Below are 13,153 nucleotides of genomic sequence, written 5' to 3'. Positions count from 1 at the left end.
TTAGTGCAAATAGTTTAGTGCAAGAAAAATAGTGGAAATGACAAACATAGTAGCTGCTAGAGTGATTAAAACAGGTCCAAAATGAAGTTCAAGACTGTTCACAAAGGAGCTCAGATATGTGTTAAGGAGTGAAGAAAATGAATGAAATGATAAGGAAACATACAGAAACTTCAGTTAATGAAGATGACACTAAAATCAATCTAAAGGCTGGAGAACCTGTGGGGTGGGGGGTGGGGGGGCATTGAGGTGACTGTTGTTGTGATTTGGCGCTATATAAATAAAATTAATTAATTAAATTTAATAAGCACTGGGTCTTCTGAATGTGGATCCATCATCAAAAAAACAGCATGTGGAAAAAGCAATAACAGAATGAAAAGAATGGGTGTCATTACTTTACATGTTTAGACAGTCTGTTCTAGTTGTGCTGCAGAATATTACAGACTGTTTAAGTCAATACTTGGCTTGGATCACTGGGGAACTAAAATTCTTTATTCGGGTTTCTGCAAAGCACTGGACTGTTTGGAAGGACTTTTATTTGGACTACGAATGACCCGAGGAGGGCAGCAGTGCGCCAGTTCTACTCGAAATTCTAATAGAAGAAGTATAGCGGAAATGACGTCACTCAAACTCCACAACAAACAAACAACAGTGGTTTGAGAGTTTTTCAAGGTAGAAATCTGCTCGGAGGTTAAGAAACAATCGACCAGGGTGAGATCAACCATCAGCGCAGACTAAATTCAACCAGCAGCTCATCACATAAGTGCGTCCCTTTGATTTAAACGGTAAGATTTTAGTATTAAACACGCGGACGAAAGAATCTGTGAGAGAAACCTTCAACTCGCACCACGTGGTTGCCGTGCAGATGTTGTAGGTTATTTATTTTAAAACTGTGGAACGCGCGGTACTTGAGCTCTTTCTGGTCGTACGCAGGAAATCTCCTTTTTTTTTAAAGATTAAATAACATAGCATTGTGGAGGTATGCAAAGACAGCACCAGGGTTCTCGAGGCTCTTCTGGGAGCCTAAGTATAGAACCGAATAGTGGGATTGTAACGCGCTCTGAGGGTCTCGAAAAGCGCTATATAAATGCATGCCATTATTCCATTATTAAGTCGACCATAAAAACGTCTCCCCGAGCGTGAGTCCTCTATGACGAGCTACCTTTCCTTATCGCCAGTGGGCTCGGCCACTATAAAGGGATGGCGGGCTCGTTTCCCCGAGCCTTGGGCTGCAATGGCTGATGATCGTGCCGCAATGGCTGATGATCGTGCCGCGATCCCAGCCACCATCGATGAGCCTTTTCTGCGAGTGAAATCCTTCGCGGCCAGTGTTCCGGATTAACTGGCGTTGGCCGAACAGATGTGTGGTAGGCTTGCTTTTCAGTAGCCGCTACCAACAAAACAGCAAATAAACACCAAATGTGTCATCCGTGACATTTATAAGGTTACCTCAAACACACTCCCTCAGTCTTGTTGCTCTTTAATAACAAAATGTTTAGAAATGTCGCGAGTTTACCTGGTGATATTCTCGTGCGCGAGGCGATCGCGAAAACGGCAAACAATTAACACCACGCCGATGTTGTTCACAGGACAGCAAGAGTAAACGATCGGGAGAATCTTGTCTTCGTTATTGTTCCCCTCGTACGTGTTATTACTCCGATTTCAGCGTTTTCGCTGCACAACTAAAACGTGCAGTTTACTTTATGTTCACTCAAATTGAGTCAACTAGCGCCACCTGTGGTCAAGTGCCTAAAGCCTACAGTCAGATTAACTTGTGACACACATCTGCACCTCGTTTGAATTAGTTTCATGCACAATACATTTGCCATGTTAATGTATTCTCTACACAGGCAGGCTATGATAACAGGATGTGAAATATTAATGTGTCATATATTTGTTCAAGACGTATTTCTTTGTTATGGGAAAGAAAATTAAAATCATGATAATCAACAGGACTGGTGATTTCAATAACTTTGTGTATATAATTTGTCATTTTCTACTGATGTAGGCCAAAAATAAATGCATAATATAATTATATAATATAAGGTTTATTTGCAAGACACAAAAACAGAAAAAATTGAAAGTTACAAATGTATTGTGCTGCAGATGTCTGTGTCACAAGTTGATCTGGCTGTAGGCTATGGCACCTTGCCACGGGTGGCACTAGTTGACTCAACTCCATTTGACTGTACACAAAGTAAATTGCATGCTTTTGTTGAAAACCGAAAACTACTGCTCTATAAGCTTGTTATTTGCTTTTGAAAATAAAATGTTATGTGCTTTCATCTATAGGGTTAGTTATATAAGTGACTTAGTTTATAAATGTTATTATCTGGCTTTTTCAGTGTTTTATTGTTTCCTGAGTGCATCAGTTTGGCTGAGATTAAAGTTACAGTTTTCACACAGCTGAATAAACAGAAAACTGAACAGAAATGTGAGATGATTGAGAATTTACTCCAATGTCCTGTTATATTTGAGGGAGCAAAGAGCAGACTGCTGAATTGATTGTCTCGGTGGTGTTTAATCTGCAAATTTAATTAAAAGTTTAATGAACTATCATCTTGTCTTTATTTTTAGTGAGCACATACGTTAAACACTTTAAGCTGTAAGCTAATGATAGTTATATAAGAGCAGGTGCATACTGGTGCAATAAGCTGTACGTTTTACAACAATGGATGCATGATGTGATTAGTCGACTATCTCAAAAATAATCGTTTGTGGCAGCCCTAGCTGGAGTACCCAGAGAGAACCGACACACTGAGGAGCAGAACATGCAAACTCCTGAGTCGAATTAAGAATCTTCTTGCTGTGAGGCAACAGTGTTAACCACCATCCCACCATGGTGATTCTATATTTTTACTTAAGTACAGTTTAAATAATTTACATGATATTAATTTATTATTGTGACTGCAATTATTTCGTAGTTTGAAAATAATGAAAAACAAAACAAAATACTGCAGCTTTAAGCACAAATCAGCAAACAAAGTGAAACAGCTTTTAATTTGAAATTTGGACTCAGATCATAGTCAGGTGGTGAGAAATACTCTAAAATCCTCCATCTAAATATAATTAATGATATAATTACTTTTGGTTGTTACTGTGGCAGGTTAAAATGACAAACAGTTGCGCAACTGTGAAGCTGTGTGTGTGAATGTGTGTGTGAATGGGTGAATGACTGAATGTAGTGTGAAGCGCTTTGGGGTCCTATGGACTAGAAAAGCGCTATACAAATGCAGGCCATTTACCAAGCTGGCAGCAGCTACCTGAAAGTTTTTGTATTCTTAATTTTGCTTATAAAAGTATCAGAACTTGAGTCACTCACACGGTGCTCTTGAAACATTTGTCACATTTGTTCATTTTTAATTTCTCCCGTTATCACTTGTCTCTTTTCAAGAATTCTCAAAACAGAATGAAGAGTAAGGATGAGGAGGTTCCCGCAGACCAACAGATCTGTAACCAGGAGAGGAGCTCCAGTCTGAAGCAGGAGGACCCAGAGCCTCCTCAGATTAAGGAGGAACAGGAGGAACTCTGCACCAGTCACGAGGTTGAACACATCATGGTCTGGACCGGGCAGGAGAGGCTCAGACTGCTGGATACCATCTGGAAACCTGAAATACAGATACAAAGCAAAGGTATGTGAAACTATCAGGAAGGCAGGAACGAGTGAAGCATCAGTGATGTCTGCACTGGGAAGAAGGAAAAGTAATATCTGTTATTGTTGCTCAGTTTTCTTTTAGGAGCAGTTGACAGTCCCACAAATTGTGGTTTTCTGGAAGCAGAAACGATGTCTCACAATGTCTACAAGGGGTCACTGTAGACCATAGATTTGCTTCATAGCATGTGGCTCGCAAGTTTGCTAATAGTAGGCAGTGTTGGAAAAGTTACTTTTAAAATGTATTACAGAATATATGTATTTTGTAATGTATTCAGAACTCGTTACTCAGTGAGTGTAATGTATTCTGAATAGAGATGGCACGATACCACTTTTTTATGTCCGATACCGATATCATAAATTTGGATATCTGCCGATACCGATATGAATCCGATATAGTGTTTTTTAATCAACAAAACTGGTTTTTTTAAATATCTTGCTGCATTTTGTATAAGTTCATACTCAAGTTTAAAACAACAACTACACTAAAGCTATTCTGTTATACCTGTATACAAAAAAAATATTTCATAGTTCAGCAATACTGATCAATCTAATAAACTTAAACCTACACCATCCTCCCTATTCTGGTATTTTAAAGAGTACTTAGCGTAAATATTAAGCAACCTAACTAATAGGGTTCCAACTCCCAGCAACAACAAAAATAAATAAATAAAAAATAGGGAACCACCCCTCACGCTCCACCTCATGATGCTTAATCGACGTAATCAACCTTAATTTGATGCAGTGTGAAAAAAAATGCACAGAAATCAATTATTTTTCAAGAAATATTAAATAGATTCAACATCTTTCTTCAACAAAATTGCAGACTGCACAGATGGTACCTTCCCAAAGGAAAAAGTACTATAGTTTACTAGGGTATATATATTAGACTTAATAGTCACTATATACAGTAATTGACTTCTATTCCTTTTACATCAAATTAAAACTTTGTGTGTCAGATAATTATTTATTAAAAGCTCGACATTTTAAATGAGAATAAGAAAGAAAAGTATGTCTTTGTGCCCCCTTTTCCCTGTTCATGCCCTATCGGCCCCCCTGGCTAAACTTTGCTAGATCCGCCCCTGCACAGTTACCAGCCGTCAGCTACGTAGAAAAAGCTCCTGGTGTAGAAAGTAATATTAAATAAATTCTAACAACAGCTTATCAAGCTTAAACGTTCTGCTGTTGTTCAGCCGCTGGTTTCCTCTTTCTGGTGCAAAGTGGGCCAAAAGCAAACAAGAGAGACGGACTCGCGACAGAAAAGCCGATCAGCTGATCATTAAATGGTAAATGGCCTGTATTTATATAGCGCTTTACTAGTCCCTAAGGACCCCAAAGCGCTTTACATATCCAGTCATCCACCCATTCACACACACATTCACACACACTGGTGATGGCAAGCTACATTGTAACCACAGCCACCCTGGGGCGCACTGACAGAGGCGAGGCTGCCGGACACTGGCGCCACCGGGCCCTCTGACCACCACCAGTAGGCAACGGGTGAAGTGTCTTGCCCAAGGACACAACGACCGAGACTGTCCAAGCCGGGGCTCGAACCGGCAACCTTCCGATTACAAGGCGAACTCCTAACTCTTGAGCCACGATCGCCCCATTAAGCAAGTAATTAAGTAAGTTTCACGATTGAAGTAGCAGCCGGAGAGCGAGAGGCAGTCGTTTGTTAAGCTTAACGCAGGAATGCTTTACAAACATTCAGAGATGGACTTACACACTTGCTTTACTTCTCTCGGGGATAACTTTGTCGGAGATGAAATGCCAGGTTGCTAGCGAAGCTCCACATGCTATCCAGACCACCGACAGGTCCCGCATGCCACAGCCGCTCTATCACGTGACGCATACTGCTCTGACGTGCTAACGTTCTGAGGTGAGTTACGGCGTGTTGCAAGTTTTGCGAGGTGCTTTCGTGATATTTAATGGATCGGATTACATTTTTTATTTTTCTCCGATATCCGATCCAGTAATTTAGGTCAGTATCGGACCGATACGTAATATCGGATCGGTCCATCTCTAATTCTGAATACTTTGGATTACTTAATATATTAACATGCTTTTTACAACTACATGAATTGCTGTGTGATTTATTACTATTACTGAAGGATACTCGCCATACCAGTACCAACTAGACTTTTAAATCTTAATGTAAAATGAGTATCAGTAGGTTGGACATTAGGTACGGCTACACTTTTTGCTGGGTCTCATATAGAAAACTATTCCGCGCGTATATGAAACAGGTCCGTGGCTCCGAACCGTAGTAAAGGGAACCCCGGGGTATTCCGTTACTACCCAACACTGTTGGTAAGGCACAAATATGGCAAAACTAACAACAGTTAAACTAAAAAGCAAAACAGTTCTTTAACCTAATTCCTAATACAGCTGGGTGTAATTGTCACAGGACAGTACAGCCACTGCTAGGAAATTAGTGCTAAATAATTTTACCAACAAAGTATGAAAAGTTTGGAATACTCTATAGATGAGACAAACAAATATTACTAATGTAGGATTCTAATTAGAACTTAAACTTTATTTTCAGGGGTACAGGAATAATATAAACTAAAAGGAACAAGCCGAAGTGTGTTGGTTGAGAAAGTAGAAACAATCTTGTGTCTAGTTAATGTTGAAACCTGAAAATGAGTTCATATTATGATGCTGATTGTCTTTATTTGTTAATGGATATAAAATTTCTACAGATACAAACCCAATTAAACCCAATTGGACATTGTAGAAGAAAAACAACAAAACAAACAAATATACAAAACATTTGCTTATTTTGAAATTGAAGATAGCAACAGAAAAGTCAGGACGGAGCCATGTTACCACTGTTTTCTGTCTTCTTTTAACAACAGTTAGTGACCTGAGGAGAGCAGCTGCTGTTTTGAGTTTCTTCCCATTTTTCTCTGATATAAGATTCTAGCTGTTGAACAGTCCTGGGTCTCCATTTTCATATTTTTCACTTTCATGCAAAATATTTTCAGTGGATGAAAGAAACATTTGCCATGTCTGCAGGCAGGCCAGTTCACCACCTGGACTCTACTACTACAAAGCCATGTTGTTGGAATAAATGCAGTATGTGGTTTAATATTGTCTAGCTGATGCAAGGCCTTCACTGAAAAACCCGTCGTCTGGATGTGAGCATTGTCGAGTTAGAAACTTGACGCCTAAGCAGCCAGTTTGATAGGAAATTCCATCAGAGAAGAAAGTTTTTGACCTGAGCACTGAGAACAAGCAAGTGATCCTCATTAATCCAAAGGATGCCATGTCCATGTTTTCAAAAAAAATTCAAATTCTGATTCGACTGACGACAATTGAGACAAAAAACCTAAAATCCGAGTAGAAAAAAGTTATATTTTTTACTGTAAAAACCACAAACATGTTTAACAAATCATTTTTGAAACTTAAAATGCAAATAGAAATTGTACATTTCTAAAAATTATGCACACATTTTGCAAATATCATCGGTACATGGCACTATGTACCTAAAAATGCACACATAAGACTGAGAAGAACACCACAGGTATAAACCCTGCAGGTAGGGCTGCCACAAACGATTATTTTGATAGTCGACTAGTCACCGATTATTTATGCGATTAGTCGACTAATCAGATCATCATCCACTGGACGTAAAACTACAGCTTATTGCACCAGCAGCATCTGCTCTTATATAACTATCATTAGCTTACAGCTTTAAGCTTTTAAGGTGCTAACTAAAGATAAAGACAAGATGATAGTTTATTCAATTTTAATGAAATTTGCAGATTGTTTCGGTGAAGTTTAATAAACTCCTTGCTATCTAAAATATAACAGGACACCGGAGTATATTCTCCAGTATCTCACACTTCTGATAATCAGCTGTCTGCTTGACGTTTATTCAGCTGTGTAAAAACTATAACTTTAATCTCAGACAAACCGATTTACTCAGGAACAAATAAAATACAAAAAAAAAAAAAAGCCAAACAACAACATTTTTAATTTATCTAAGTGACTCATATATATTTAACCTGAGTAGCGAAAGACGGCGGTGGGTTTGAAAACAATTTGCCGGGAATCCGGTCTTCTCACGGCGCTAGTGACCTAGCCCCCGGCTAGCTATCGAGCTAGCGGGTAACAGACGTCTCCGAAAACGTCGGAGCGCTTTTGAAAATATGTGGTGTCCTGATAAACTGAGCCGATATTTGAGGTTTACACAGCTACATTCTTGCCTGAAAATATGTTAAACGTTTATTTTGTGACCCAGAAAGAATAATACGAGTAATATTAAAACTAACTAGCTGCCGCCATTGTTGGAAACTAAGCTGGGCCGCGCTATGAATTCTGGGACACAGCTTCTTCTTCTTCGGGGTTTAACGGCAGCTGGCATCCTTGTACGTGCAGTGCTGCCATCTTCTGTTTCAGTCCGTTATTACACTCTTAAATCCTGCTATTATTCCTGCATCTTTTGGGATCTTACAAAACTTCAAACGACGCTTCGACTATTAAATCAGTCGTCTACGATTTTGATAGTCGACGTAATCGTGACTAGTCGACAAATCGTGGCAGCCCTACCTGCAGGTATGACAAATCTCTCACGCATCAAAACTTGCTCTCTCTCTTTCTTTCGCTCGCTCGCTATGACTCGCCGGTGTCACTCCTAAAACCTCCACCTCTTCCCAAACAACAAAATGCCACATGTTGCCACATCATTTTCGATTGGTTAACATGGTACATTTTTTCACTAATGGGGAAGGAAAGGGGTGTTTTGTCTTTTTCTCTCACAAGATAAAAAGGAGTGTTTGCTAGCGCTGTCCTTAAAAAAACACTGTTTTTACAGTTTCTTCCCACTGTAAACACTACTATTTTATTCAGAAAAAAACATTGTGTGTATTTTTTATCATACGTCTGTTTTACGTGGCCTGTCAACACAATTTAAAAACTGGTATAAAGTTTGAAGTCCGCACTTTCGACCCAAGTTGAAATGGAGACTCTGGGTCGTTGCATCTTGTTGCTGTGTTGTCCTAAATTGGTGGTCTGATTTTTGGCGCGTCAGCACATCCGTCGACCCTCAAGCGTTAACCAAGTTGAGCATGCATTTCTATTGTTGAAAGCTAAACTTGAGACAGAAAGGCCTACAAACAAACAAGACCTGAAAGTCACTGCAGTAAAGGCCTGGTAGAGTATTAAAAAGGAGAAAGCAAGCATCTGTATTAGAAATGAACATGATGATTTTTTTTCTCACATTTTTATGCCGTGTTTTCATTCAACCTACTGAATTGAAGCTGAAGGTCTGCACTTAAACTGCATCTCAGGGGTTTTATTTAAAATTCATTGTAGTAATGTACAAAATTAATATGTAAGAAAATGCAGCAAGATCTTTTGATTTGTATGTAGCTCCCCAAACTTCAATTTATTCCGGTGTATCTAAGTGTCAGTGGCGTACGTGGGCGACATGCTCATAGAGAATTTCTAATAGTTGATGAGATGTTTTGTTTTGTTTTTTTAATGTTCGAGTTTTTGGTTTTTTTCATTTTATGTTTTTGTTTTTGTCTCTTGAGACTTTTCAGATCAAAAGATCTGTAAGGAGGAAGAGGTTCCTGCAGACCAACAGGTCTCTAACCATGAAAGGATCTCCAGTCTGGATCAGGAGGATCGAAAGCCTCCAGAATTTAAAGAGGAGCAGGAGGAACCCTGCACCAGTCAGGAGGGAGAGCGGCTTCTTCTAAAGGAAGAGACTAATAAATGTATGGTGACTTCTACTCATGAGCAACCTGAACCAAGCAGTGACTTTCTTTCTAACAACTGTCCTCAGCCAGAGTGGAGCCAAGGCCAGGAAGAAAGTGAGCATGTGCACTCAGGATCAACTACAAATGCAAACACAAAGAGGAGAAATCAGAGAAAGCAAAGTGGAGTAGAGAGCCAGCTCATGTCATATAGTCAGTGTAAGCCTGACACAAGTAGAAAGTCTGTAAAATGTGAGATTTGTGGAAAAACCTTTCAGTATAAATACAGACTGCTTAACCATCTAAGAGTCCATACAGGTGAGAAACCTTATTGCTGTAGCACATGTGGGAAAGGATTCCGTCATCTGATCCACTTAAAATCTCACATGAGAATCCACACAGGTGAGAAGCCATATATTTGTAGCACCTGTGGGAAAGGCTTTCGTCACTCATCATCATCAAGAGTTCACATGAGAATCCACACAGGTGAGAAACCTTATTCTTGTAGCACTTGTGGGAAACGATTCATTCAGATTAACAGCTTAAACACTCACATTAGAACCCACACAGGTGAGAAGCCACATTCTTGTAGCGCCTGTGGGAAAAGCTTTAGTAACGCGTCAGCATTCAGAGTTCACATGAGAATCCACACAGGTGAGAAGCCACACTTGTGTAAAGTATGTGGTAAAACATTCAGTCAGGCGGCACACTTGAAAAAGCACATGAGAATCCACACAGGTGAGAAGCCACATTCTTGTAGCGCCTGTGGGAAAAGCTTTAGTAACGCGTCAGCATTCAGAGTTCACATGAGAATCCACACAGGTGAGAAGCCACACTTGTGTAAAATATGTGGTAAAACATTCAGTCAGGCGCCAAACTTGAAAAAGCACATGAGAATCCACACAGGTGAGAAGCCACATTCTTGTAGCGCCTGTGGGAAAAGCTTTAGTAACGCGTCAGCATTCAGAGTTCACATGAGAATCCACACAGGTGAGAAGCCACACTTGTGTAAAATATGTGGTAAAACATTCAGTCAGGCGGCACACTTGAAAAAGCACATGAGAATCCACAGTACATGAACGTGTCAAAGGTGGAGCAATGTTCAAAGCGGAGCTTCACTACAATATATGAGGGAAAAGATTACCTCATATTTAGTTCAATTTGGTATTTTATGTCCGTAACAGTAACAACTGTTTGTTACACTAATTGGTTTGTTACTATGATGAATGTTTTTCTGTACAGATAACTGTACAGATAACATGTATATATTAATTGTAGATGTTAGTTAATATTTTTTTTACCTAAAACTTTGTTATAAAAAACATTTATTATTTTTTTATTGCAAACATTTAATTCATCAATCATTCTGGTTTTCCTACAAAAGATTTGAAATCATTCAAGTAATACCTAAGACCAAAAATCTGGAGTCATTATGGACTGGAAGTCACTTCATGTTGTGATGTTGATTTAGTTAGTTGTGCTTTTTATTTATGTATATTCTGTAGTATTCATTCCACCTCATTTAATTTCTGTATTTAATGTATATAAGTTTAGATTAGTTATTTATAGTTGGTTTACACAGCTTTGTGTATGTATGTGTATGCATGTGTAATGTACATATAGACACGTGTGTTTTTGAAGCAGTGCCACAAGCCAATTTAACGCAACCTCTCACACTGCGCGTGCCCAAACACAGAAGGGAAAAAGTCGGAGCAACATGGCAGTGCAGCATGTGATCTGGACACAAGCTACGGACGCCTAACTTGTAGAACTTTGGCAAGTTCATCCGAGGCTTTTCAATGTGTCCTCACAAAATTATCACGACCACAACAACCGTGAAGAGCTAGATGGACTTTGCTGCTCAGTTATGTTTTCATTAGCAATTTAGAAAAGTTGATGGTGGTGTGTGTGTGTGTGTGTGTGTGTGTAAGAGAGAGATTTACATTGCTGTGCTTGAGAGCCACCATCTACTGGAACCAAATTCCTTTCTGATTTTTATAGTTTAAAAAAAATGTCAAAAATGATTATAACCAGTTCTTTGCAGCAAACAACATAACAATGTTCTCCTTTATTTGGCTTTTTTCCACAATTTGTTTCTTGGTGTCTGACTATGTTTTATATAAATTGAGAAACTATTTATTTAAACTCAGATTTTTACAATGGACTTTTTCACCCAGTGTGCTTGAATTTGGGTCTGTTATACTTAAGCCCAGTACCCTGTTCAAATTCTTGGGCAGTCTACAAAGCATTGTAGTTTCATTTGTATTGTGAGAGATGTTAGATTGGGGGGTATTTTATATTCTCGTTTTCACATATTATAGAAATAGAAATAAAAGTAAATTGAAGAGACTGTTCTCTGATGCAAATGTATGTTGACATATGTGACTTCATCCCTCAACTACTGACGCTCACCATGTTGTGTAATGGATGTGAAAACTTTGCCTGTGTTGTTACCACTGGCAAGATGTGCAAAATAATTCAGCAAATTAAAGCATCAGCTTGTTCCATCACCCAGCTTGTTCAATGAAGTCCGATGCTAACTGGAAATAGAGATAATTCGCCTTCAAAAGTAAATTTTAAGAATATGGAAACCATATAAAATTGCTCAAATACTGAACACAAATCATATTTCTGATACACAGTCTATGGGTGTAGCCTCCAGAGTCACACAACGGTTTTGAATGATCCTGTTATTTAAGCAGAAGACTATCCCACTATAAATGCAGGTTTTCTGTCCTATAGAGGCTCTGAAACCATGACTCTCCTCCAGAGTCCAGACCAGATTGACTCAGCTGCTCTTTATTGGAGTCTCTGCTGAGTTCATTAAACTTCTGCAATCTGGTAGAAGGTTCCGCATCTTCCGGGCAAGGACAGAGAGACTCAAGAGGAGCTTCTATCCCCAAGCCATCCGTGCCCTAAACACACACACCCGCCCTCTCACATCATCTATAATTGGCTGAGACAGGACTCTTCCAGACACTCTAAACCCAGGCACAATGTACATTTCAATTCCTTTAATTTTAAATATGTTTATATTGTCTATCCTGTAAAATAGTCAGATGTCTATTCTTATTAATGTACAGAATTCACCTGCTTGCTGCTACTACTGCACATTCACCCAGTGTATGTATGTATGTATATATATATATATATATATATATATGTTCTTCCTCTACACACCCCCCCCCCCCTCGAGGAGCGTGTCAGGCTACATTTCACTGTGTGTTATACTTGTATAACTATGCATGTGACAAATAAAAAACCTTGAACCTTGAACCTTAAACTGCGAACGACTGAAGTCTTTAATGGTGTAAGAGGTTTAAATTTTCTTTTAGTTTGTCTTTCCATCATTTTCTTTATGCACTGCACATAGATTAGCTATCAGTTGAACTTTATGGGCAGAGCGCTACCCTAGTTTTATTTTTGTTTTTTGTCTGCAACTTAATGGAGTTAAACAGAAATTAGCAGAACTTTCTGTTCGTTGATCATATTGATGTGGGGGAAGGGAAAGGCTTAGGGCGTCGGGGGATTCCCCAGGAGCATCTTCCTTGGAGGGCTCAACCCGGGGTTGCGGTCATGGCCTGTTTAGGGGTCTGTTGGCTCTTAGGTGATGTCACCTTTACATCCTCTGTTAATATTTGATCAGTGTTGAATTTTAGCATTGATTTTATATCAGTTATTACCCTCAGTTAATGATGAATCAATGCTGAATTCCGCTGTTGATTTTCCACCACTTTTGTACCCTTGGTTAATATTGAAACAACAATAAAATCATGATTAAAACAGGACTTAATAG

At 39.1% G+C, this 13,153-nt stretch overlaps 1 protein-coding gene across 1 annotated transcript; it reads left to right on the top strand.

The window, feature by feature from the left end:
- The first annotated feature begins 622 nt into the window (after positions 1-622).
- Positions 623-12,536, top strand: LOC308383529 (uncharacterized protein). Its single transcript, XM_080861567.1, has 3 exons — positions 623-782; positions 3,392-3,629; positions 9,193-12,536. Exons 2-3 carry the CDS (start codon positions 3,407-3,409, stop codon positions 10,434-10,436), a joined length of 1,467 nt encoding a protein of 488 aa, XP_080717693.1. The 5' UTR covers positions 623-782; positions 3,392-3,406; the 3' UTR covers positions 10,437-12,536.
- Positions 12,537-13,153: the final 617 nt, after the last annotated feature.

The sequence above is a fragment of the Rhamphochromis sp. 'chilingali' genome, assembly GCF_963969265.1.
Source record: "Rhamphochromis sp. 'chilingali' genome assembly, chromosome: 16".
Taxonomy (NCBI): Eukaryota; Metazoa; Chordata; class Actinopteri; order Cichliformes; family Cichlidae; genus Rhamphochromis; species Rhamphochromis sp. 'chilingali'.
The sequence above is the reverse complement of the archived record's forward strand: the minus strand, read 5'-3'. Positions and strand labels throughout refer to the sequence as shown.